The sequence below is a fragment of the Drosophila nasuta genome, chromosome 2L, assembly GCF_023558535.2.
Source record: "Drosophila nasuta strain 15112-1781.00 chromosome 2L, ASM2355853v1, whole genome shotgun sequence".
NCBI lineage: Eukaryota > Metazoa > Arthropoda > Insecta > Diptera > Drosophilidae > Drosophila > Drosophila nasuta.
The window spans coordinates 20,175,301-20,202,026 of NC_083455.1; the positions used below are offsets into that span (position 1 = coordinate 20,175,301).

The 26,726-nt window shown below is 39.0% G+C and overlaps 1 protein-coding gene across 1 annotated transcript; it reads left to right on the forward strand.

Moving 5' to 3' along the window:
- Positions 1 to 21,184: 21,184 nt before the first annotated feature.
- Positions 21,185 to 22,435, forward strand: LOC132787010 (gustatory receptor for bitter taste 22e-like). The gene is made up of 2 exons (XM_060793847.1): positions 21,185 to 22,204; positions 22,268 to 22,435. The coding sequence occupies exons 1-2, from the start codon at positions 21,185 to 21,187 to the stop codon at positions 22,433 to 22,435; spliced, it is 1,188 nt and encodes a 395-aa protein (XP_060649830.1).
- Positions 22,436 to 26,726: the final 4,291 nt, after the last annotated feature.

Genomic DNA, 26,726 nt, shown 5'->3' on the forward strand with positions numbered 1-26,726 from the left:
CAGCATCACTTTGTGGATCGAAAGCGACAGGAAAGCGGACCAAATTAATTGAAACTTTTCCAAGACTCATAGAAAACGCAATTTAAAGAAGAAAAACATCAGCTTTAGAAAATTTGTTGACTTATCTTGAATGAAACTTGAAGTGAGTATGCTAAACGTAGTTCTACCTTCGATATGCAATAAATCCTCGAGAATCTAGATCAGCTTATGACTAGTATTTTATAGGGACTTAATCGTGCGAAACCTTGATTAACGTTATCATTCACTGACGCTGAAAACAGAAATATCTGTGTCCACACTTGAGATTACCGAAAGAGGTTTTACGATTTTATGGCAACTGAAATTGGCTCAATAAAACTGTGTGCTAACAATATTTAGCAGAGCTTTGCTCAACTTTATCTCACTCGGTGAAACACAGAGAGAGAGAACTCAAAAATGTTGCTGCAGGCTGTGCCAACAACGAGTATGTTGCCAACTTGCCATGTTGCCACAGCATCGCTGCCACGTGGCTGAAATTACGAGGTCCTGTTATTGATTTCTCGCTTCACTTGTTAGTTTTTTCCTTTTTCCTTTGCGAGTTTGCAAAGTGTCGGCAAGGGGGCGTGGCAAGTGCCACACATTTCATAGGAGCTTGCTGCAATTTCCTTATGCTCTTGGCAACTTTATTTTGGCAAGACTCCATGACTGCAAAACTTTAGTGTATTGAGGATGCTTCACAAATAATACCTACTCTACTTTCTTAAGAAAATCTCACATATTTTTTGTGTTTGGTAGTTCAATAAACCTCTTGGATCCCATTGGACTCATCCATTCTTCTAGTAATCTCTCAATTGCTTAAATTTTTGTTTTACAAATATTTGGCAAATTTGCTGTCGTTGCAGCTGAAAATTGCTGAAGGCGATTACCAAGCTTCGCTTTTTTCATCTCCCAACTGGAACGCCAGATGACTGGCCCGATTTCGTCAGGCATTTTAAATTCCGTGCACGCAGGCATCTGCTTGCCTCGTTCTTGCATCAGGTTGCAGCAATGCTGACGTTGTTTCGGAGAGATTCCTGGGTGTTGAACGTAATTTGCTGACCAGACACAATGCACGTTCTCTGCACCTTCATTATGGGTCCGCATTTCTGGACAGGGCGTGGCTGTGCCGGTTGATTAGCACATTTTTCCATGCATAGTGAAGTCAAAATAGTTGAACAAAAATACATGTCGCGACCTAATGACAAACAACATTTTTTCTTTTGTCTAATTTACCAGTTCCTCTCTCAGCTTTTAAAGTAATGACATTTTTTATTCTGAATAGTATGAAATTTAACAACACTTAATCTATGGAATTTTGAAGAGTTCATTTGTTTTTGGCAAAGCGAATTTTATAAAGAGTGCAAATTTGTACAAAGTTCCCCATATAATTTATATTTAATAGGATTTTTAGTATTTAGTAAATATATCTCTGTATATTTTATATATTTATAGTATTTATACCCGCTACCCATAAGGTAGAAGAGTGTGCCTTTGAGCCTCTATGAAATGTAGTACTAAATCAATATACCAACTTTAGCATTTGGTATATTTGTAGTAAATTTTCAGTATATTAATATTTTACTAGCATAACGGTGCAGTGCTAGTTTTAAAATGTAAATTATTAATATACTAAAAAAATACTACAAATATACCAAACGCTAAAATTTGTAGCAGTGCTAGCTTTCTTACGCGTTTTAATATGTATTTTTCTAATTCAAATTTATAATTAGCAATTTGTGCGTTTTAATATCTTTCCAATGTAGTAAAGTGAGTGAATATCTTTTTTTTTGAAACTAAAGCTAATGTAAAAAAAAGTATTGAAAATTGAAACGTACATACATATGTAGAATGAATTTCTCTATTTAATACTTGTATTATAAGTCATTTAAATGTAAATGTCGTTTTCAATTGAATGGGAACACTTTCGCTTTCATTTTACTAACATTATACATAGGAGCTGGTGTAAATGTCGCCTTGAGATATATGTATATACATATGTATGTATGTATCGCCAACCGAATTGAATAAAAGTGTGAGTTCCGATTGTGCAACATTGAAGCACACAGTTCGCTTTGCTTAATTTTTTCATTTGAGCTACGCATTTTGAACAATGCCAACACTCTCAGAGAACGGGTTCTGCATATTCCCTTAGCCTTAAGTTATGCAAATGGAGGCATGTACGTATATATGTACGTATGTATGCAGTAATGTGTTTGTGTGTGTGTAATAGAAACTACTTTTCTCTGGGTGACAACTTCCAACGCATTACACAAAACAGGTAAAACCTTGCCAAGACCTTCGCCCTCTCTTTTTTTTCTCGTTTTTTTTGTCGGTCTTCGCTGTGGCTTATGTTTTGCATGCTTAAGTTTTTCTTTTGGCTTGGCTTGTTCGTGATCCAAATGCATGACAAGTTTAAACTTGTTTTGTCTGTGCTGCCTGGTTGTGGCGTCGCCTTCTGTGTAGTTGTATAGTCCTGTGGTCGCTATTTGAAATGCTAATGCCAAACATTGTAGACAAAATGTACTGCTTAATTTTGTATTGTGGGTCAAAGAGAGATGTCGCATTGTATTGAGCTTCAAAGTCACGTCGAGCACTCAAGTGAAATACAAAATTCAAAGCGTGTCGAAGGTTAATAGTGTTTATGTGTGTGTGTGTATGTGTGGGAGGGAAGGAGGAAGTCTTAGATGTGGCGAATGCATTACTCCCGAGTGGCAGAGAGGTCAATGAAGTTGGAAATTAATGCAGGTATTATGCGGAAAGTGAGATTTTCAAATTGCATCCTACTCGACGCACTTCTCTTGATTCTATATTTGGTCTTCATCTTCGTTTTGTGGCAAATGCTTCAGTGAGTGCGCATTGAGGCGTGCATAAAGATGTTAATAAACACACCACAATACAAACGCATTGGGGGTCATATTTTTGCTCTTTTTAGCGTAACTCTAATTGAATTAAGTCTGTGCACACAGTGAACTCTGCTAGTTGTTTTCTTTTCAGTGGAAGCACCTTGATAAATGGCGCGAACTTAAAGCCCAAGACATATATCAAAACGGCAAACTGAGTTCTTTTGCCATGTTTTATAATTTCATTTGCAACTGAGACGTGATGGATGGTCGAATATAAAAGGCATAGAGCAATAAAAGAGGCCATAACACAAGACCAACAGCAGGAAAAGAGAATTGTGGAAGTTTATGAAAACTGTTGCTGTTTTTTGTGCAATGGCTGGGCACTTTAATTTGTTAAGCTGTCTCAAGTGGAATGCAATTGGTATTCAATTGATTTGCTAACTCATCAAACTGTGTTGAGTAAATGAAGTGAACTGCGCAGCAAAGTATGCAACATAAAATTACAATCATTAATAAATGCAGTAAAATTTGAGAGTAAAATTTCTATTTTAATCGTTTTACTTTCTTGGTATTCAAAGGTAAATCTCAAGTTATTTTAAAGACATTCACATGGCTTAGAGCATTGTCTTTGCTGCCCATTACAGACATTTTACACATTGTTAGAATGCCACCCTTTTTACCCAAGGCAAACATTTTTAGCTTTCGACCGGCAAAAAAAGAAGGGATAAAAAGCGGGTATAAAATAAATGTGAAGTTGCCGCAATTTGTTGCAAAACAAAGCATAGTTTTGCAGTACAAAAAGAGGGCGATACAAAACAGACGGAAACTAAAAACAAAGTGCCAAAAGAAAGCAGGATACTGATGGGAAAGGGGGTTTATACATGTTTTAGTTTCTCCTCCTCTTTACGAGCATGTCTGTCGGTTTGTCTGCACAAATTCAGCTGTAATCAAGAACGCCCCACATTTAAATAATGTGCCACAGACAGAGAGAAGTTCGCGATGTCAATAGATGGCGACAAGTTGTTATTGCCGCCCAGCAAGGAATATCATTCATTCGTAAAGTAAAGTTGCTACTTCAAGTTGTGTTGCAGTTGCCGTTGAAAGGATCCTTTTTGTTAGGGTATTTAGCAGCTGACTGCAATATTTCGACTTGTTTTTCCAATGAATCCTATTACCGTCAGTAGCGTTTACTTGTATATATAGTTATGTTGGCAACATCAAAGTTTTGCTGCTATTCGAAGGTATTTCGTGTAACATTGAAATAGGTCGTTGTGGCAAAGTCCTTAAAAGTGTGTGTGTATGTGTGTGTGTGTGTGTGTGTGTGTGTTTGGAAGCTTCAATGCTTCTGAAAGGCAAACACCACACACATAGACAAAATAGTTTGTTTCGACTCCATTCGCTGTTTGCTACATTGAACAACATCAGTGGAATGTGAGAGCGTAAAACTTAGTGTACTTGCACCACCTCCTAATACACTCTTTGCCCTCCTTCTCCTACTCCGCCGCTGAGACGCTGAGCTGAGTTGCTTCGCCATTCTTGGCACAGCCAGCACATAAAAGTTTACAGCCCACGATGCTTTTATGAATCCTTTCATTTTATATTTAACCAAGAGTGGAAGCGGACAGAACGGAACCAGGATGAAAGTGGTGCTCTGACTGTGGCTGTGCACCACACACACACACATACACACATACTTGGGTACATATAAGAAAAACAAGTTCTCGACATAAGAAAAGTGAATGGGAGACAGAAACTCAACTCAACTCAACTGACACACCACTGACTTGACATGAGGGGAAGAGGAAGTCAATATTTGCTGACTCGACTGCAATTATGGTAGATATTTTTATGGACTTGATGTCAACACGCTCGAATAGTCAAATACAGATAGAATATCTAGTGAATTGACAGCAGACAAACCTAACTGCATTACGCTTTCATGGCATGCTAAGACATTGATAGCACACTTTATAGAGATTGATATATTGTGCAAGTATCTATCTAAATAATCTATGTATATCTTGATAGTTTATATCTTTGTCCATTCTCAATTATTTTGATTCGTTTTAATGTGTTCACAGCCTGCTAAACCTGACCCCAACTAACCCCCACATTATGATGATTCATTGTGGAATTGTGAATGTAAAGTAGTTTTGCTTATTTAGAAAAACATAATGAGTAATTTGCATGCTGGACCCTTTTGTTGCTCACTCGGCTATAAAGAGTTGCATAATGAATTCCATTTTAAATGAAATGCTCTCCACAACAACAACAACAACAGCAACAATAACACAGAAAAAAGCCTTACAAATTTCCGCTTGCGGCTAGCAGCAAAAGCAAAAGTTAATTGTTCACATATTTTCAGGACACACACATGCCTCTTGTCATTCCCTTCCCTTCCTTTCGCTTGGCGTGTTCTTGTCCATGTCCCAAAACCTGCCAACTACAAACAATTAAGGCGGGTGTGAAGGAATGAATGCCTGTGCTGCTCCTGCTGATGAGGACTGCAAAGGCTCAACGTGCTCTAGGAATTGCAAACAAAAAGTCTCTGTGATTTTGCTTTATGTCAAATGCAAGCGTTTTTAATAACTCAAACAGCCTTAATTTTCACATTTTCTTTTCTTGCTCTTTTTTTTTTGGTTCGTAATGCTTAAGTTTATTTTTGAAATAACAATTCTACCCTCGTTTATGTGAATTTTTAGTGCTGACCCGAGCACAGTCTCTCCCATTGTTTATCGGGCATTGTCGTTCCTTCTATTGCTCTGCTAGCTGCAGGCAATTAAATTTAATTTATTTACGCTTTTCTTTTTTATAAAACGACCTTATACCCTGTAGTTGGCAATTGGCTATGCAAGGGTCTCATAGCTTTCATGGTTAGCTTCGACTAAGTTTCAAGAGAGACTGCTTCGATATACCCCAACAAGCATTTTGCACACACTCAATTAATCACGTGCCAAGCCAACGAACGATAGATGGCGCCAGCAGCTGTACGTTTTGTCTGCACTGCGTTGTCTATTCTCCTTGAATGACTTTTGTGTTTATTATGCGAATATAATGAAATTTTCGAATTAGATAACGAGTCTGCTGAAATGCAATGTTGATTGATTAATTTTGCTGCCAAAATGAACTTAACATTCAATTAGATATGCTCGTATATACAACGAACGCAACAGTCGATTTATTGTCTTCATCTATTCTGCAATTTTATCACTTTCCAAATAGATCAGCAACTTTTTCAATGGAATAAAAGTTTTCCGGCACGTAACAACAATACATTTATATGCGCGCATTTCTATTTTGTCCTTAGGAGTTCGCAGTTGATTTTTATCTCGTCGACATTGAATATTTACGAGCATTCACAACGCATAAATTTCTTGCCACATTTCCCTCTTGATGTTTTTTTTTATTAGCTGCAAAGTATTTTAGAAGCATTTAATTCACATTTAGCGACAGCGAGGGTAAAATCAAGCAGAAATCAATGCGGAGCAATAACATATTTTGAATACACAAAACTTTCTTAAGGTGGCTCTATTGAGGGAGTAAACAGAGTAAAAACACAAAGTTATCGAGACTAAGTAAGATGGAAACTTATTATGGCTTGCCAAGGCAACCCAAAAGAAAACTTTTTGCGGCAACTTTCAGCTGCATGTGTTGCATTTTTCACGTGGTAAGCTGACTTATCGACTGAGGTTGTTTTTATATACGTATATATATATTTTTTTTGTTGTTGGTACCCTCAAAGTCGCTAGAAGTATACTGAAATCAGCAAGTAAACAGAAAACTAATTTTTAATGTCTCAAAAAAAGGTTGCCAGCAAAGGGAGAGGGCGAGTGGGAGGTGACAGAGAGCAGACAGCAAACCCCACACCCCAGTGTCGCAGGCTGGGTAGCAGCTACACCTACACCTACACCTACAAACAGCTGCCAAGTACAGGCTCTGTAATGGAAAACTCCTAACGACTTTTCTTTGGCCAATAAATTTTCAATTTTCGTACGAAATTTGCCATTTACTTGACTGCATCAAAACTAATTTCCCCCTCTTCACCTTTCCCTTTGATTGAATTTCGCACATTTTTCAACTTTGCTTCGAACCCAGCAGAAAAACAATAATGCACGATAAAGAGTATGCGCTTTAAATTCAATTTTTATTGTTGTTCCGTTCAATTGTTTCTTATTGCGTTCATTGTCAGGTGAATAAGTGCAACGGGAGAAGTGTAAGATTGATTTTTCTTTCGTTTCCAATTAGCAGAAAAAATGAAGATTATCTTTACTTCCCTTAATGCGCTTATTTTGAGCACATCGATATAAATTAAAAGTTGTGGAAACCATGTGTATTCTATACAAAAACAGCAAAAGCTAAATGAAAGTAAAGCATGCCAATTAGTTTGATGGAGATTGGGGCTATTGAAAGTCAATTTATACTAGCAAAGAAACGCTTTCATGCTGCAGCTCTCAGCTGTTGCTGTTGCATACAAAGTCGACTTTTAACATAGTTGATATATAAACAGCAGATGAGCCCGAGTCCGAGTCTTTTAAGGTAAGTGCAAAGGATGAAAGAACTTCGAATATAATGGGTGCACAGTGAATAGCTTGTTGTCCCTATTTCAAGTGGGGATTTAAAACTACGAATAGGAACATGGCCACGCAGCCATCGCCATAGCCATCGTCGTCGCCATCTCCATTTTCAACGTTGTTGCATTCAAGTAGAACATACACAAACCCTTCGGGCGCAAGGGAAATAAGCTGCAGTCAAAGAATAAGTCCGCCAAATGAGGCTAAGCTACAAAAGGAGACAGAGTGAGTCAGAGAGAGAGAGAGAGAGAGAGAGAGAGAGAGAGAGAGAGAGAGAGAGAGAGAGAGAGAGAGAGAGAGAGAGTGCATAAAAGAAAGGGAGTCAAAAGGGAAAAGAGAGGTAGGAAGAGAGAGAGCATGCATAATGAAAGCGAACAATTGAAGGCATTTCTGCTTTCTGGGTTGTTTAACAAAACTATATGCATCGGAAGTACGGAATTTGCAACTAAGAGTCAGGATTGCTGGGCAGCATGGAATAATAATACCAAACTATAAAATGGCAAAAAATTGCACAGTTTATACTTTAATTTCAACAGTTTTTCTTGCTGACTGCAATTTCAATTGCTGCAAGCAAAACAAGTTACGAGCACAATTAAGGCATAAATTATGATTATTAGCCGCAAAATAAGCACTTCGATGGCGAACTTTAAGGCAAAACTAATAAAGATTCTGTGGCGAAAATATATAAATCTTACGCAGCCATAAAACCTCTCTGCATTCTCTGCACAAAGTGCTTACTGTACAGGCCTCACAGGCCGCTGTCAATGACAGTCGAGTGCTGCTTTCAGGCTGCCCTGAAGGGGCTCCATTATGTTCGATTATTGCGAAGACAAAGCCAAATCGACAACAACAATGGCAATACAAGGTATTCTGTTTGTTTTTGTTGTTATTGTTTTCTTCTCTTTTTTTTGGCGCAAGTGCGTAAATTGATTTTTATTATCCTGTGAATAAAAATCCGCACTTATCCCCCCCACTTTGTGTATCGTTCTGCCCGTCCTCCTCTTCTCTGGCCACTCGACCACTTAGCTGTTTGCTTACTAACCAAAGTTTTTCGGCAATTTCCACGTTGTGCCTGTTCGTAGTCGTTGTCTTTCACGTCAGACAACAAAGCGTGGACCAATATATATATTTGATTTATTGCTTTTATGCTACGTTCGCAAATGGCTCGGAAAGAACATCAGCAAATTGGTCTTCGCTTTGTTTACATAATAAAATTCTCTGGGTATTCTTTAGCTTAACTTAAGTTTGGATCTGATGGCTTATAAGCTCGAGTTTCGAAAATAATTTGCTTGTTTTTTGTTTTCATTTATTTAGAATAGCGAAGCGTCGATAACCTGCGACAATAACAAACAAGTTGGCAAAACACCAAAAAAGTTTTCCCTGACAAAAAGATACTGTCTTCATTATTGATAAGTATTACTGTCAAATTTGTATAAAATATGTGTTTCAAATAGAGTTTAAAATAATTGAATATGATAATGTTTGCTTATCACAGGTGTAAATAAATTTGTAAAGATCTGAAGAGAATACCAAATGCAGGCATCAATTGCAGTGAAACTTCAATCCCAACGGGATTTGATCAACTTAAGTAAAGGCAGCTAAAGTGAATTACTGTTAAGCTGACCACAGAGCAGAGCATTGAGAATTAAGTAGTATGAACTGAGAATTGAGAACTAGCAAGAAATCAAGTAGTGTTAAATGGATGCACTTAAATCGCTGGCATCTGTTTGCCAGAGCGCAGAGTCGGTTACATTTTTATCGTCATGCAGCAAAAAGGGCACGCTTTTCCTATTTTGATAAAGGAAAGCAATCTAAAGCTTAATTCAGGCATTTAATGATAATTACAGCGACCATTAGCAATTGTCTGGCGGCGGTAATAACAAAGCGAGCAGATGAGCAAATGCGCCAGAGAGAGAGAGAGGAGAAACGAGGGAATATAGAGAATGAAAAGGACAACGTTACATCAGTTAGGTAAAGGAGAAGGATTTCGTCGACGTGTCGTGCTTTTCAATTACCGCGACGAGAGTCCGCAAACGCGTCCTCGAGGACTGTCGAAATGCAATGAATTGTTAAATTATGTAATGAAGCGTGTACTTTGGATAAATGAAAACTAATTAAATTAACTTTGGCGAGAGCGTGGCAAGTGGCAAGAAAAATAGTCAAGAAGAATAAATTTGTGGCAGAAACTTGCGCAAAGTTTGTCAAAAGATAAAATTGCAGCGTGCAACGCGATTCTTGCTGTCATGATAATTGGATAGTTGAGATTCCAAAAAAAAACGATGGAAATTCTGGTGAGGTTGTGATTTCATTATTTGCCAAAAATTTTAGCTCAAATTGAAAAACTAATTGTTTGTGTCGCATGAAGCGCAAAACGCATTTGTTTAGGTCAACAACGACAAACAGCCAACTACCAGGCAAACCAGCCAGGCGAGTCTAGACCAAGTTCAGGCCCAACTCAGGCAATTAGGCACGTTCGTCGAGACCTCCAATCTCCCAATCTGCCAGACTCTACTCGCAACTACCAAACTGCCAACTACCAAAACGAACGACCGTCGACCAACCCAAGCAGTTATGGCAATGACTGTAGTATTTACTTTGCTCTGCTCTGCATTTAATGAGTCGTTCCGTTCAATTTGCGGCAAACTCGTACTCGTATGTGGCACGTAAAACATTAAAATGAATGCCACATGACAGGCAATTGCTCATAAATTGAACTTAATTATTATACAAATGGATGCCAGTCGATATATTTCTATGTCAAAAATTGCATACACCTAGCATATTTGGCTCGTTTAGTAATTTATGTTCCACACATACACAAAACCACAATACTTATCAAAATACAAATTTGTATTTCACAAAAGGATGTTTAACTAATAAACAATATGTTGTATAATTTTTGTGTTCAAAGCAGCAATTAATGTTTGGAGAATTTGAACAATTTATGTATTATATCCTACAAACGTTTAGTTTAACGAGTAAATTAAATTTCATACTTTTAAAATCCAAATTTGAAAATTGAAATATGCATTTGTAATTATAGTATAATTTCCTTCGCTTATGCAGTTGCATGTTTGGTTTATACATTAAATATGCTAATAGGAAATCTAAACACTTTGAAACACTTATTCGTAAAATAGATAATGCATTAATAATTTGAGCACAATCTTCTCTTATTCAAAACATTGCTATATTTGGAATACATAGATAATAATATCACACTGTTTGTGTTAAATTACCAGTTAAATCTCCATTTGTTGTCAACCATAATACGTTTGCTTTGGCTTTGGCTTTGACTTTCGGTCGTCATGTCGACAATTGTTTGCCTGGCTTTGTTCCATATTGTTACTTTAACTGCGAACATTGTCTGCCATTGTTGCTCGACTCAACTCGGGGGGCAAAGAGCAAAGGGCAATCGAGGGCGGAGGGCGGAGGGTGTGGGCAACCACGTAGACCCAAAATGAGCACACAGAGAATCAACCAAACATTTGGTTTATCTTTTGCTTTGCATCCATCCAAGTTCCCTCCCCCAAGTTAATTATAAAAAAGAAACTAATTTTGAGCGACAGACTAAACCACAGACAGGCGAACTTTTGAACCAAATTACGCACACACACACACACACACACCCACACACATACATACACAGACAACGAACCACAAACACACAGATATATCTACTTATTAGAATCGTTCATAACTCTGACAAAGGACTTGGTCAACATGTTGTAACGTAGGGCGGTTTCACTTTGCACTTGCGGCGAGTTTGTTATTAAAGTTTCAGCCAGCTTTGGCAGTGGCAGTCGACTGCCTAAATACATTCGTACTTTAATTAATGTAAAGTCATCCCTTATTAGTTATGTAGCTAAGGGTAAAATAATAATAACTTGTTGCAACCTCACTCTCTCTCTCTGTGTTGAAATTTCCACAATGCTCTCAATTAAGTTAATTAAAATTGACGGCTTTTGAGTGTCAGATAAAGCAGGATAGAGGTGAGGTAATCTGAAGGCTGTTTGAATGCTGGCTGCTGGAATAGCATGAGGTTAGCTGGAGGTGCTGCTCACCGCTAAAAAGCTGCCTGTTCATTTATTTAAATTAAGTGCCGCAGCGAGAAACAAACGCTAATGAGACGGCAAGCAAGCGCAAGGGCACCCTCACTCACATACACTCGCACACGTGGCGTATGAGCAATATGCCAAATTGCTTGCACTCAATTTGTTTTCACACTTTGGTAAGAGAGCCGTTGGATGGATGATGGATTAATGTCCAACATTTGTTTAAGCTTCATTTTTATTTTTTTAGATGCTTCATAAATCAATTTATACTAATTGTCGACAGAGCGCAAGAGAATGAGATTCGTGTTGCATTTGGTTATTATGTGTGCTCTCCTCTTTGATCATCACAATTACTCAAGCACTTTTCGCAATTAATGCTCATCCTCATAAATTATGAAATGGCGAAATGTTTGCGCATTCTAATGTACATAACTGTAGTAAAGTTCTATGGATGCCATAAAAAAAAAAAATAACTCAACCCTGGACTACTTAACTCCATTTTACTGCTTCCAACTCAACGTTTTTCAGCCTGATTCAAAACTAATGGCATAAGCTGCTTATGCAGCTTGTAGTTTGCTCCTACTTTTAACCCACTCGCCAGCGGGAACGTTTTTTAGGATTAAAGCAGCTTTCGTTCTCTTCAGGGAAAACAGCGACTGAGTCGAGTCTAGTCAAGTGTGTGCAACTGGCGGATACTCTAACAAATGTATGAAGTAACCTTGGACTGACTAATTACCACCTCGGGGTGAATTTCTACTCAGTCTTTTTAGACTCGAAATGTGCTTTATGCATTGACTCTCCATTGAAAGAAACTTTAAACTTGATCCGGCCAATTAGCAGTTTGTTTTTCAACCCATTTCATGGTTTTATGGCAGATGCTGCAAACGACAATTGTCTTAATTCCTCCCCAAGGTGTCTTTAGCTATCTTCTTTCATGCTCTGTTTTTTTCCGTTGCTTTTATGTTTTTTTTTTGCGAATTTCTGGCGAGTTGCAAAAGTGTTAAGTGGATGCTGTGGGTCAGAGAGAGATACGATAGCTAGCTGCAAAATTTCCGGCAAAGCTGGAATGCTTTTGCGTTTGCTTTTGCGTCAGCGATGGGAGAAACTTTGTGTTAAAATGATTTATGCGGCGTATTTATTTATTGCTCCTCAATGAATTTGAATATAAATGTGGGAAATAAAAATGTCAGTCTGGGTAAACTGGCAAAAGCAAAGACAAGCCTTCGTAACACTCGTTACATTGGGCTTATTTGTGCAAATATGCGAACTGAATAATCGAAATGAAAAACCGAAATGCAAAATGCGAATTGTAAATTGGGATTGGGAATGCATCTGCGAATGTGAATGTGAATGTGAGTGTGAACGTGAATCTGAGTCTGAATCCGAATGCAAATCGAAACGGAAATGCTGCCAAGTAGAGCACAAAATGCACTTGCCAACAAAATGCGCGAGTTATTTTCTTTTCTTTCATTTTTATTACATTGCATGGATTATGTTATTTATTGGGAGATTGGGAGATTGGCGATTGGGGACTAGGGAGACCAGCTTCAACCCCCTTTGGTTGTACTAATAATATAAAAAGCTGTGTGGAGTAAAAAGGGATGCGATGCTGTTTGGATATTCAATTGGAAGCTGATGGGATTATAAGATGGCTGATTTTTTTTTCTTATTATTGTTTGTAGTATCGACGAAAGCGGCTTATCAACAATGATTTAATTCATGTAATGAACAATATATGAATAAATATCGATTTCATTCACTTGCAATAAGCCTCAAAAATTGAGCAGGAAGTAAGTCAGATTGATTATTAAAATATATATCATATAATTAATAATTTATTTAAATTACAAGAAAGTCTTTTTAATAATGTACATGATAAAAGTGATTTGTATTTAGTTTTGTTGATGCACAACTCATTTTCTATCACAACGAGGGGTTATTCCAATATATAAGGAGATTTCTCATATAAAGTTGATTATTGAATAACTTTTGCTTAAATTGTATGCAAGTTGTAGAGGCAACTTGAAAGCAGCTGCTAAGGAAATCTGCTTAAAGTTTGTCCAGCTTTCTTTCATGTTGTGCACAATGTTCTTTTTGAGTTTCTCTGATGTTTGTGCGAGCTGGCAAACTTCTTAAGCGTTTTACTTGACCTGATTGAAAAATAAAGGAACAAAAAAATAAAAACACAAGCGAAGCAAGAGCAAGAAGTAAAATGTGAGGGAGAGAAGGAAGCCAAGATGTACACGACTACAATTTACATTACATTTACTTACATTTGAATTATGCAAGAGGCAGGAGAAGAGCGAGAAGTCAGAATTGTATTTAAAGTGAAATGAAATGAAATTTAACGCAAGTGTCTAAATGGGGAAAAAGTTAATTTTATGTTTGTTTGCATTTTATGCTTTTAAATCTTGACCCGCTTTGCGAATACGTTACAAATAATATTTCGTTTTTATGTATGCACTTTGTGGGTATAAAAATGATGCAGGAATGCAAATATTGAAATGGTTATGAATATTAATGCAATGTTGCTGTTGCTACTGCTACTGCTACTGCAGTGGTGGCCTCGTTCTGTCCATGCTAACCAGAGTCCTCATAGTCCTGGCGGGCGCTCTCTCTCTCTCTCTCTCTCGCTTCATCCTTGACTGGTTACGAGACTCGGCCTACAAAAGCGGCTGGTGAATAATTTGCCAGCAAACCGCATGAACCGCAACTGGACCTATGTGAGCGCATGTGTGTGGCGAGTACTCACACTCACACTCACACTCATACTCATACTGTATGCTAACTCTGGCTGTCAATAACTGCACTCACTCGCATATTTAAAGTGTTTGCAAATCACGGCAATGGGAATTAGCAGGAAATTGGCTAGAGAGGCAGAGAAAGAGGCAGAGAGCAAGAATATGCTGCTAAGCTGACCAAACTCAACAAACATTAGCAGTTTGGGAAATGATGTCTGCAAATAGTATGTGTAATAGCAACTAAGAGTGCAGATTACACTGCTGAATATAAATATGCCTAGACTGAAATGAGTTTGCCGAGCACAGAGCGAATTCCATTCAGAGGTAAGCATCTCTGCCTCAACTTGAAACCTTAATCAAACTGTCTGTCTGTCTTCACTAAATTATGCCCGCTTTATATTCGTTTTGTGTAATTAATTTGGCACTTTATCAGCTCGAATTGTTGTGCAGTTCATTTGAAAATTGACTGCAATTTATTAGGCAACGCCTCTACTATAAAATCTACATTTCAAAGCTAGTTCCATATGGCGAGTGTTTGGTTGGGGGGAAAATATTGGAAGAGCATTGGTTCGCTTTTCCTTTACAACTTGACATAAATTTTAAAGTAACTTTTGGGACAGCAGCGACGTTAAAAACGAGTCGTAAAACGGAGCAAATGACAATCGTAAAATTGAACAAGCTATGAGTGGAGTCTTTACCCCATTGAGGAATACCCTGTAAATTAAGTTTACAACGCAACTTCAAGTGAAACTTCGCTCTCAGTAATCCCCTTTCAGCTAACATTTTATGGTTTTGCACTTAGCAATTAACGAGTTTACTTTCTTTTTTTCCCTGTTGCCTGCTCCTGGTTGTCCTGTCTGGTGCATGTTTACCACAGTATTTCCCAGTTGGCTCGTTGCTCTCAATTAGAGTGTCACTTCCGCTTGAAATTTAGTGTGCTGCACAAATTTACCTATCTTGTTGGCTGGCTGGTAAAAAGAGGGTAGAAAGAGTGTTTGCTCCCCATAGGCAGCTGCCATAAAACTAAACTTGCCAACGAAACTGGACAAGATGTGCAAAGCACTCTGCTCGGATCTTAAATTATCGCACACAGAGCATTTGACTAATCGCATTGGCATCGACAGTTTTTTGGGCTTTGTCCAACGATTTATACGTGATCAAGCTCAAATTTATAGGGCAGCGAAGGAGTCGATAAAGAGTTGAACTCTTTAAGTATTGCTTTTCGTAAACTATTTAAATGAAAACCACATAAAGAACTATTTTTAATTACGCGACTGTGCAGCATGTGAGAGAATGAAATGAAATAAAACATTTGGCTTGCTCAATTGAGCTCAATTCAAAATACTAATGAATCCTGTGCACATACCTCTGACGACCTTAACCACATCAGCATCCTCATCCTGATCATTATTATCATCATCGAGTGGAGCAACGTACGTGCTCCAATGCGTCTGCTTTCGTTCTTCGTGCCTGCTCCTAGGCTGTCTCCTCTCCTTTTACAACGATTGGCAGACACATGCAGTGTGTGTCTGTATTTGTGGAGGAGCCCCTTTGGGTTATGTTGTTGGTCTAATTCGCCAAGGGAATATCTTGTTTCGCTTCAGATACTTGCATGCGCATGTACTGTCAATATGCCAAGAGCACACATACTTTTTATTGGGGCATTGCATGTTTGTCGTTTAATTTGCTAGAAACAAAATAAATACCCTCAATGCAGCATTGAACAGACAGACTCTGCGCTTGGGTTAGAGTATTCACGGCTGTTACATATCGACGAATTCAATTGTTGTCTGCTTGTATTTGGCTGCTGTTGCTCACGTAGCAGTCGCTGTATTGCCGATGGCCCGTAAAACATTTTTTGGCAAACGCGGCGAGCCAACACAAAACAAAAAAAAGACAGGAGAAAAAAAAATACGAAAAATAAAACACAAAAACTGAAACTACGAAATTTTTGCATAAGTGAAGGCTGTAGGCACTTTTTTTGGCTGGCAATAGGATGTAGAAGGCCAAGCCAGACATTAATATTGGCAACTTGGAATGGAAATGGTACGTTGACATTTATACCGCATTTCAACTTGGAAAACAAGTCTAGATTTTACTCTAAAAGATGCAAAAGAAGCTGAGAGTACACACAACACAACATATAAGCATTTTATATAATAGCAACGAAAGTCATATGCATGGTGAGCTTTGCCAATTTAATTCATTTCTGGGCAAGCAAATTATAAATGCTGTTTGTTTTGGCTTGTGGCCAAAAATATATCAGTACAAGTAATATGGCTCTCGTAAGCCGCCTAGGCTCAAAGGGAAGACAGGCTAGCATGCTCGACTTGTGGGATACACGGTAAGCTCCATTTCCATAAGTAGTTTTATTTATGTTTTATGCTTCTGTTGTGCCATCATCATCGTGCTTACCTCTAAGTCTTTTGTCATGCTTCCATTTAGCAGCTAAACGAAGCGTATTTTCCATTCATTACACCTGCTTAAGTATGCATGAAAATACTGCCTGCCTGCCTGCTGCTGTATTTTCTGTGCCAGCCGGCTTACTTGATCAGCATTCCGTTTTGTCGAGTCGTTGCAAATATACTTGGGTTAATTTTGAAAGTTTTGTGGTGCTGCCCCGACACAAGAAATTGAAACACTTAAGCTTATTAAAAACTAAAATTCAAATTTGTAAAGCAACCGCAGCAACAGCAGCAATAGCAGCGGCAGCAGACGGTGATTAAAGACTGCAGCAGGACTTCGAGGAATGGTGGTCCTAGACTGGTCTCGGAGTTCACCTTGGCAGATTGTCAACGTATTAACTTTTGGCCTACGGGTAAATTTCGCTAGTTTCATAAGTTGAAACCGTTAGAGGAGGAGGAAGCGTTGGAGGTAGAAACATAATTCCGGCGGCCAAAGAAACCGCAGACAAATTTTTGGAAAACTTTCACCGCACAATTACTCGAAATGATGAGAAAACTTTTTGGTCGAAGAAAAAGAAAAACACATTTACCATTCTATACAGTTTTCGGCTACGAGAATTATGTTAAATAAGCGCGAGGGAGTATTTTTCGCTCAACAACAACAACAAAAGTAGCGAATTTGAAGATGCCGCTCTGTCGCCTCGAAATGTTCAAGTGCCGTGTAAATGGCCAGAAATACAACGAGAAAAAGAACAGCGCGCATTAAATGTGAGATATAAGTACACGCATACTCTCGCACACATGCGTTAATAAAGACACGCACACACGCCCACACACACACACATCGTCGTGCATATAAAGATTCATTCATCGCAGACAAATGTGGTTTATGGCGGATACGTTCCGCATTATTTACATTTTTATTCTTTCAAATTTATTTCAGCCTCTGCCTCATAACTTAATTCAAGTTTCCTCATTTTCCATACACACACACACACTCTCATACACACATTCTCCCTCGTCCTTTGGGGCATTTCTTTTTGTGAGTGTGTGCGCGAGTTTATCTCGCTGTGTGTGTTCATGTATATGTGTGTGTGGGAAGCAAGCTTGCTTTAATTTTGGCTTCCTTTTGTTGAGTTTTATTTTTACAACTGAATCTGTTTCGCCGCCGAACGCACTTAAAGCCCACTTACTACCCACAAAACGAGTCGAACAACAATGCAGCCCACTGTCTCCTCTTCTGCTCTCTCTCTCTCACACTCTCTCTCTCTGTGCCTGTAATCCAAGCTCTCAACATGCTCGGCAATTACAGCGCGTCGTCGCTTGTCTGCGGATGAGGGGCTAAGGTTGGGGGTGAAGTGGCAAACCGTTGGCAGGTGTGAGACAAACCCTTTCGGCTTCCACGTAAGTTGAGATTCCTAGCTGAAAATCTGGAGTGCGTTTCGCCAGGATATGGCAGCGCAATCACTGCCTGCTGCCTGCTGCCTGCTGCCTGAGTCTTCTATGTTATGTCGCCTGTCTCTTGTGTTAATATTAAAGTATGTGCGTGTCAAAGTAAAGAAAAATCTTTGCTTTTCATAGTTACCATAGTTGCTCCACTCAATTAGCACCTCATTGAAAGGTCGCCTATGCTAAGTAAATCACACTAACAAACCCATTTTCTTTTTTGTGCTCCGCATAAATATTTGCATTCACTTTGCTTACATTTTATAATTACACAAGTATTCATCGCGCTCTCGTTCTTGCAAAGTGCGAGTGAAAAGCAACGTGAAAACACTCAAAGCACTTACTCAGGCCAAAAGTGTTGAGGAAATAGAAAATATATTCTGTTCCACAGCTGCTTGCTTGCTTTACAAGCGCATTGACTGCGGGTATTATTATTCTGTGATAACCTGTGCAACACTTTGAAGCAGGTGCAAAGAGGAATGCACTAAGAGGATGTCTTCTGCTGGGTTTCTCTCAGCCACACAAAGTTGTTCTGACTACAAAGTTGTTTTCTACATTGCTGCTTTGTAGCTTTGAGACTGCATATTGCTATAATTTGCTCGGGTTCTTTCTTTATCAAGTAGAAAGGGAGGATTGAAGAATGAACTTTAAACATTTAGTTGGTTTTGCTATAAGAGTTCTTTGATTATAATAGTAACCAATCAATATATCCTTATTTAATGTATTCAACCAATCCGCCTCTCTAGTATATCTTTGTTCTACTACGATTTATAAAATTAAGAGATTAAAGGAAACCCCATTGAAATGAGATGATAAATCAGTTTGCTATTGAGGCACAAATCTAACCAAGTATCTTATTGAATTAGTGATTGATTATTGACTCAATTCGCTTTATTTTTGGTGCTGTTGCGCAATTCTGATTGCTATTTTTTTTGCTTTATGTAATTTGGGTAATGCAAACAATTTTATTATTGAAGTAAACAAAAACAAAAGCGCAGAACGAATTGTTTACATTCGCATTTCAATTTAATGGGTGTCTTCGAGACCCTGAATCCCTGAAACCTGAAACCTGACACCGTGGCAAACAGATGACCTCCCTCAAATTGATTCTGAATGCGACTGCCGCATCCCAAGACGAATTTATGGCAAATCTGGAAACACAAACAATTGAGAGAAGCTTTTTACACCGTTTATCTGAGAGCATTGTAAGCCCGAGAGCGTTGTAAATGTTGCCAACAACGGGCCTTGCAACATGTTGCCAGGCAACAAATACGTGTAACTACAGCAGCTGTTGATGTCATGGTGCAGCAACACAACACAGACAATCCGCCCTCCCTTCCAATCGTCCGCCAATACCTCAATATCCACTTGGCCCCGCAAATATTGTCTTGTTATTGATTTCTCAATTTATTTTATTTGCGACTGTTATTGTGAGGGTGACGCTTTCTGGGTCAATCGTTGCCAACGACGACAATGACACTGATTTCTGCTGTTACACTGCAGTGCCAATAAAATGGATGTTAAATTCTATGATCGTCATGACATCAGAGAATTCGATTTGGTGTTAGTTTCTAAAACGAAACTATAATTTAAACTACGCGAATTTCGTTGTTGAAAATTTAATGATGTTTTAATTTTCTGCTCGCTTGTTTTGCAAAATCCCATCCAATTCCCGCCCTTCTGTGATAGCTTGTAGAGTTCGCCTGGTTTTCGGGGGATTTAAATTCCATGAATGCGGGCTTCTGTTCTGCTTGGTTCCGCCTTTTGCGCCTAAACAGCAGCTGAGAGTTGTGGCAACTGCCAAAATTGGATCGCGTAAAAGGTGGACTCTGATTGCAGGTTGCCGTCGTTAACGTTCACATTCTGGTTGCTGTTGATGCTGCTGCTGCTGCCCCGAAATGCGGCACAAAGCACATTGTCAGCACTTTCATTATGTGCCCGCATTTCAGAGTCTGGGCCATGGTGATGCAGTTGATTGGGGCATTTTTAACCATGGCAGCGAGGCAACGAGGTTGCTCCGCACTTTTCAGCCTTGTAACCGGAAAACTGTTCACTGAAATGCTTCAAATGGAATTGGCGCATCAACGCTGACTGACTGACTAACTGACAGTTGTGTCGTTGCTAAAAACTGGCTAAAACGTTTATGGTTAAAAACGAAAAATACGATTCATTTGACTATATAATTTATAGTATTTCTGGCACTTACTTCAACATTTTATTCTTAAAATGGGCGATCATTTTTAAGAGAGTTTTCACACCTAATTCTTGATATTCTCCTCTTATTGCCAACGCCGTAAACTACGCGTCTGGCATAGACTTAAAATTCCACGGCAGCTGTGTGAAGAAACTTTTCCGCACTTGGGGAAAATGTGAGTGGAAATGATGATAAAAGGTGAAAAATGCACTTGCATAGATGTGGGAAACTGGGGACAACTTATTAGTTGGTGCACAGAAAGTAGTGCTGCTAGCCAAAGAAAAGTTTATGTGGCAACTTTGAGTTGCACTTGCGTGTAGCAACAGCAGCAGCAAGTGTTGCATACTTTATGGCGCTCAACGCATATCATGACAAACCAGACGAGCTGACAGACGAACGAACGTATGGTAAATGAAGCAGCAATTGCACAAGTTGCAAAGCCAAGCATACAGGAAAAACTAATTTTTAATGTCCTGCAAAGGATGGCAACGAATGTGCAAATAGCACCACTGAGAGTGTGATAAAGAATGAGGGCAATTTGTTGTCGTACTCAAGCTTAAAGAATTGCAAAAGACATCTAATGAAATGCACTAATGAGTTTTCTCTTGTTGATGTTGATGTTGTATTTTATTAAATTATTTGTACTTTTATTGTTACTTATTCCATTTGGTCAGTTTATCAACTTGTTTGACTGCTTTCCGGCATAGTCATGTCTGTGAATTATTGATTAAATAATGCCATTAGAATTATCAAGTTAATTAAAAGCTGAACAGAACACATCCTCAAACGAAGTAAACTTTTATAATACATATTATGCAATGGGCTATTATTGATTCATCGCTTATCGTTCATCATTCATTAGGCCAAAACGAATGCGGCATTTCTAGCGAATATTCAATCATTGAGTCACAATGCTTCGAGCTCATCGCAGTTGGTACCGGAAATTTGTTGAGCTCAACCTGTGGGCGACACTCTACAGCTCCTGGCTGCTGGGTCTATTTCCGTTCGTCTACATCTCAAGGACGAGACGCATAAAACGCTCCGGCTGGCTAGTTGGCTATGGCATCGCCTTCAATGTGCTGCTCCTCTGGCTGGCAATGCACTACTATGAAGCGACACAGTCACAGGCCAAAGAGGAGCTCTTCACGCGTAATCCATTGGCCGAAGAAATTAATGTGCTGCATAATGGACTGCTGCTGCTGACCGTCTTTGTGATGTACTTTCGCAACTGGTGGATGAGTGACGAACTGGGAAAAATACTCAACGTGCTGCTCGAGTTGCATGATAATCATTTTAGACGGTACGACACGAGTGATTGCTACAACTTCGATAACTATATTGTGTACAAGGGAGTTTGCACTATGCTGGAACTCATTTCGATTATTTGGATTATATTTGGTCTAAGTCCCAGGTATAACATTGGCTTACTTGTTGGCGTGCTGAGCATAATGGTCATTCAATTGGGCGTGTTTATGGTCACAACGCACTTCCACATCTGCGTCATGTTTGTCTATCGCTCCATTTGGATAATCAATCGCGAGTTGCTGCAACTAGTGAATCGCTTGACAATCGATCGACAAGTTACGAAATCCTCAAGGATCCCTAAGCTATTCGATCTGTATAGGCGACTGTTGGAACTTAATCGGCGAATAGTTGGCGTCTATGATTATCAAATAACACTGTTCATTGTCTCCCTGCTGACAGTCAACGTTATCTCCATTTTCTACATACTTGTCTATGTGGTTAGCTTGAGAAAAGCGGTTACTTTCTATATGTTCTTAAACTTTCTGCAAGCATTGTCGATAAATATCTCGGACTTTTGGCTAAACATTGCTCTCTGTGACTTGGCAGTTTCCGCGAATCGTTCAACAGCCGCGATATTGAAGCTATTCAATGATATACCTCAACTGGACAAGCAGCTGGAGCGAAATGTAAGTGACTGTGTTGCTGCGAATAGTAAAAGACTAATCATAATTGAAATGGTTTTTTCACAGCTGAATGATTTCGCTTTGTTCTCCAGTCACAGACGGCTGACATTCAATCATTTTGGCATGTTTGATGTGCACAATGCAATGGGATTTCGCATGGTCATCGCTTGTACATTGTATATGCTTTATTTGGTGCAGTTTGATTATGTGAATTTGATGAGAACATCAACATAATGATTTTGAGAGAGCATAATGTGATCTAATGTGCTGTGTCTTTCATTTTTAAACACGCAAACTGGACTGAAATTACTGAGTATTCAATGTAAAGAAACTGGCTAAGAAGAAGTCTAAGAAAAGCCAAGCACAATGGGCACCAAACACGAGTACGAATTTCTGCTTTGTATGTTCTTAAACAATGCGCTTCTCGGAAGCAGCAATTTTCATTCTCTCAGTCAACAATTGTGGGTGGCTCGGGAGGGAAAATCGAAAGTACCAGAGGCAACAACAGAGGGAAAAGTCTGCTTTCGTTGTTACGTTCTGTGTGCCTTCATGTTCTGCCTATTTCCATTTGGTCTGAATGCTTGTACTTTCCGTTAGCTAAGGTGATGTGAGGGGAAAAGGAAAGGTAAGAAAATGAAGAGAGACAGGTATGTTGCATTTAGTAAGACAATGAAGACGCCAATCCATCAGATAAAGCTGCCGGCAATTCAGTGCTGAAGAAGACACAGATAACCACAGAAAAGAGAAACTTGAAAAAAGAAATGCATCCTAAACTTTCGCTTTTGGATCAGACCAAAAAGTGGAGCTAATATTAAAGAGATAAACTAAAAGCATAACTATAATAATTCGTCAACTTTCTGCGAATTAAAATTAGTTGACAGTTTTGATGATGTTTGATATGAGCAAACATTTAACATCAGGACTTAGTGCGTAATTCCAACACCTGCCTTCTATACAACCGCATTAGCCACATGCTCTCAGTGTGATTATTTCCGGGCATGAAATGAAATAGCGCTCAGTTGAAACCACTGAGAGCCAAATGCTGACTGCCTGCATCTTGTGCAGTTTGCCAGAAGAGGGGGGACGAAAAACCGGGTAAAAGCTGCTGGTTCTGGTTCTGGTTCTGTTTCCCCAATTGCCATTCAACAACATAGGTAAATTTGTCCAGCGCACTAAATTTCAAGCGGAAGTGACACTCTAATTGAGAGCAACGAACCAACTGGGAAATGTTGTGGTGACCGAGTGAATGCTTGGTGGGTGTGACAGGGGGGAATGGAGGAGGAGAGGTGTTACGGTGGCAGCACTGGCACTAAAAAAGTAAACTCGTTAATGGCTAAGTGCAAAACCATAAAACGGATGTTCAGAGTAAGCTCACAGCTCACTGCCGAGCAGTCGTCCAGCAGTGTAAAACAGTGAGCAGCAGATTGGTTTGTTGGTTTTAGCCGACAGCGGATTCCGGAGATGGAAAAATGATTTGGGGACAGTTGGGGTAGGTTTAGTGGGGAGGGGGATGGTTGCAAATGAAGAGGTCCTTCGAAATGCGGGTTCGTTTGTTTTCCCTCCTTTTTTTATGATGGTGCGTCGTAATTAATGGTCTACAGGCTGTCGGCATTTCTTTATTGGATAAAGAAGACTCAATTAAAGTTCCGTTTTATTACATGGAAATTAAGGATGAACTGGGAGGAGTGTCTCTCCACATATACTCTAAATAGGGTTGAAAGGAATAAAATTACATAAAACTTATTCAAAGAGATCGACATCAATAGAAACTTATGTAGAGAAGTCTACTCAATTTGTTAATTAGAATGTAATATTAAGTATACGTAGTGTGGTACATATTTATGTTATAATCACAATTATACAATAATAAGCACTTCATTTGTAAAAAGTAAGCCCAATTAAAAAATACTCATCTTACATTTATAGCTAGTTTTATAAAGAAATGCAAATATATCAAGTGTAATTGCCAGAAGATTTCGAGATATTGCATTCTTGAGTTTGTGTTGTAGATAAGCCTATAACCAAGACGCTAACTGGCTCCAGCGAGGACGACCATTAGGCACATGCTTGCTCTATACTCGTATGTGCTTAGTCGGCAAATAAATTCAAACAAACTCTTTGCGTTGTCCCGCCACCCAACTCTTGCTTCGACATTCCTTTTACACACGCACACACACACAAGGGGCAAGGCATGCATTAAAAAGGCTCGGCTAGGATGTCTTCTATACTCGACTCACACTCGCAGTCGCAATCGTTGCCGTTGTCGTATATGTGTGTGTTATTTGAGTACTTTATATTCAAAACTGTGTAATTTGTACAAGTCGGAGCAAAAGTAGAGGCTGTGGGTCGTGCGTTGTGCGTTGTGGGGCGGGAGCGTTGGCAACAGCTGCGATTGTCACATTAACCTGATGTCGACAGAGCGAATTGTAAAATGGCAGCAGCATGTTGCTGCTGCTTGTATTTGCCTTTTGCCTCTCATAGGCCGACGTCGCAACGTCGCTTGGTCTTTGGTCCTTCGCCCTCGTTGCTGCTCGTCGTCTCGTTGTCGGTTGTCGGTTTCGCCAGGTCGCGGTTAATTATGTTTTTTGTATGCCCCGACGCATACCAAAAGGCGCTTTCCTGCTCCACTGTCGTCTCTTATCGTCTCGTTTCGTCTCGTCTCGTTGTCGTCGACATCTCGTCTGGCCTTCCAGGCCCTGCGTGATTATCGTCTCGGATTTAATGTGCACTTTGATGTGAAACATTGCTAATTTGCCTTTTTGTTGTTGCTGTTGCTCTTGTTGCTGCTTTTGTTGTATTGTATTGTAGGTCGTTGGGCATTTGGCTATGTTACACAGCGGCATATTTAAAGCCTTATTAATGCCTTGGCTGTGACATTGTTATGTGCTTTGGTTTCAATTATGATTCTCGCCCCAGCTGCGATACATTGTGGCAATTTATGAAATGACAGTAAGAAAACTGGGTTAAGCTTGCCACACTTGACAGTTGTTTCTTAAGAACATGGAATGTAAATCGAAGAGAAGCATAAAATATTCCCATTTAAAAAAAACTTTAAAGGAGACTGCTATCGTATTGTTGTTGAAACATTTTACGAAAAATTTTAAAGTTTGCAGCCTAAAAAACTGTATCTTTAAAGAAGATTTCACTCTCGTTTTGTTTTCCCAGCAAGTGCCCCTCAATTACTATTTGTTCGTCTAGCTTTTCACATTTTCTTTCACACCTATTAGTTTCTGTTAGCTGCTTCTGCTGTTTCTGTTGCCCTTTCGACACACCATTCTGCCTGATCGAACTTGCCACATCAAATAGCACTTGTCGCCTGTCAGCAACATCTTGATATTGGCGCTGACCCTCTAAAGTTGTTCTTTGTTTTCATTTTGTACATTGACTTTTGCACATTTGGGTGATTTTTAAGCGCGTGCTTAACAATTTTTGACAACTTTTTCAAATTCCCAAGTTACTCGATCCAGCACAGCAGCAAGTTTTGTTGTGTGTGTGTGTGTGTTCTTGGGCTGAAAAGTAATTTTGATTTTATTAGCTGTGTGTGCTGCACCTGATGGGAATCTTTTTGGTATCACCTGGCTTCATGAGTGTTTTTTTTTTCTTAGTATTTTCCACGGTGTTCTTCAATTCAATTTTACACAACTTCGTGTTTGGGTGCTACTGAAAAGTTCGCCATACACACGTCGCGAAGCCAGGGGCAAAGTTAACAGCCTGTAGAGTAAACAAGTTAAGGTTCTCGACTCCACACAGACACTCGACTAAGTTATACCCTATAAAAGTCAATCCATATAGATTAAGATACCAAAGTTGCTCTAAACTGTTTTATGTTCATCATGATGCGTTTTTATTTTCGTAGTGGGTAGAGAAACAGAACACAACAATCTGTTTCTATCGTCGTTAACACCATCGATATTTTCTTGTCAAGGCGAAAAACACATTTGGGCCAAATGCCAAGCATTCAGCCATTCGAAAGGCGCCATCGATGCCAGGGGTCAACGATTTTGGCACAATTTCCAAGAACGTGTAACGTATACGTATACGTATTACCTTGCCAATGCCCATTCATCGCTTGTTATGCTTTTCGCAGGAAATGTTCTCGAATAAAACACACGGCTTTTCAACACACACCCACACACGTAAACAAGTTCAAGTAGTTCAAGTAAGCCAGCAATATGTTATAGTGATTGCGTAGGAAGGGCTTTCAAAAATGTTTTCATTAGGTTAAACTAAGCAGGGATAATATTTGAAAATAACTTGGAAAACAAATGCGAAATTGATAAAATGAGAAGAAGACGGTAAAGAAAATTCAAGTGTTTGAAAAATATATTCTTTTTATGATTTGAAACACATTTTAATCTACACAAACTATGTTAAAGTTTTTAAATGTTTATTAGTAATGTAATGTTTTCAAAATAGTAGCTGCAATTCTATTTTACTTTACTTTTTAGCTTACAGTAAAAATAGTGGTGGGAAAAGTAGTGAAAATAAGGTTTGAATAATATGCTTAAAAGTACCTATATTAACA

Coding starts and splice junctions, on each gene's coding strand:
- LOC132787010 (XM_060793847.1), top strand. CDS start 21,185: ATGCTTCGAGCTCATCGCAGTTGGTACCGGAAATTTGTTGAGCTCAAC. Junction 22,205..22,267: donor ACAAGCAGCTGGAGCGAAAT/GTAAGTGACTGT, acceptor GTTTTTTCACAG/CTGAATGATTTCGCTTTGTT.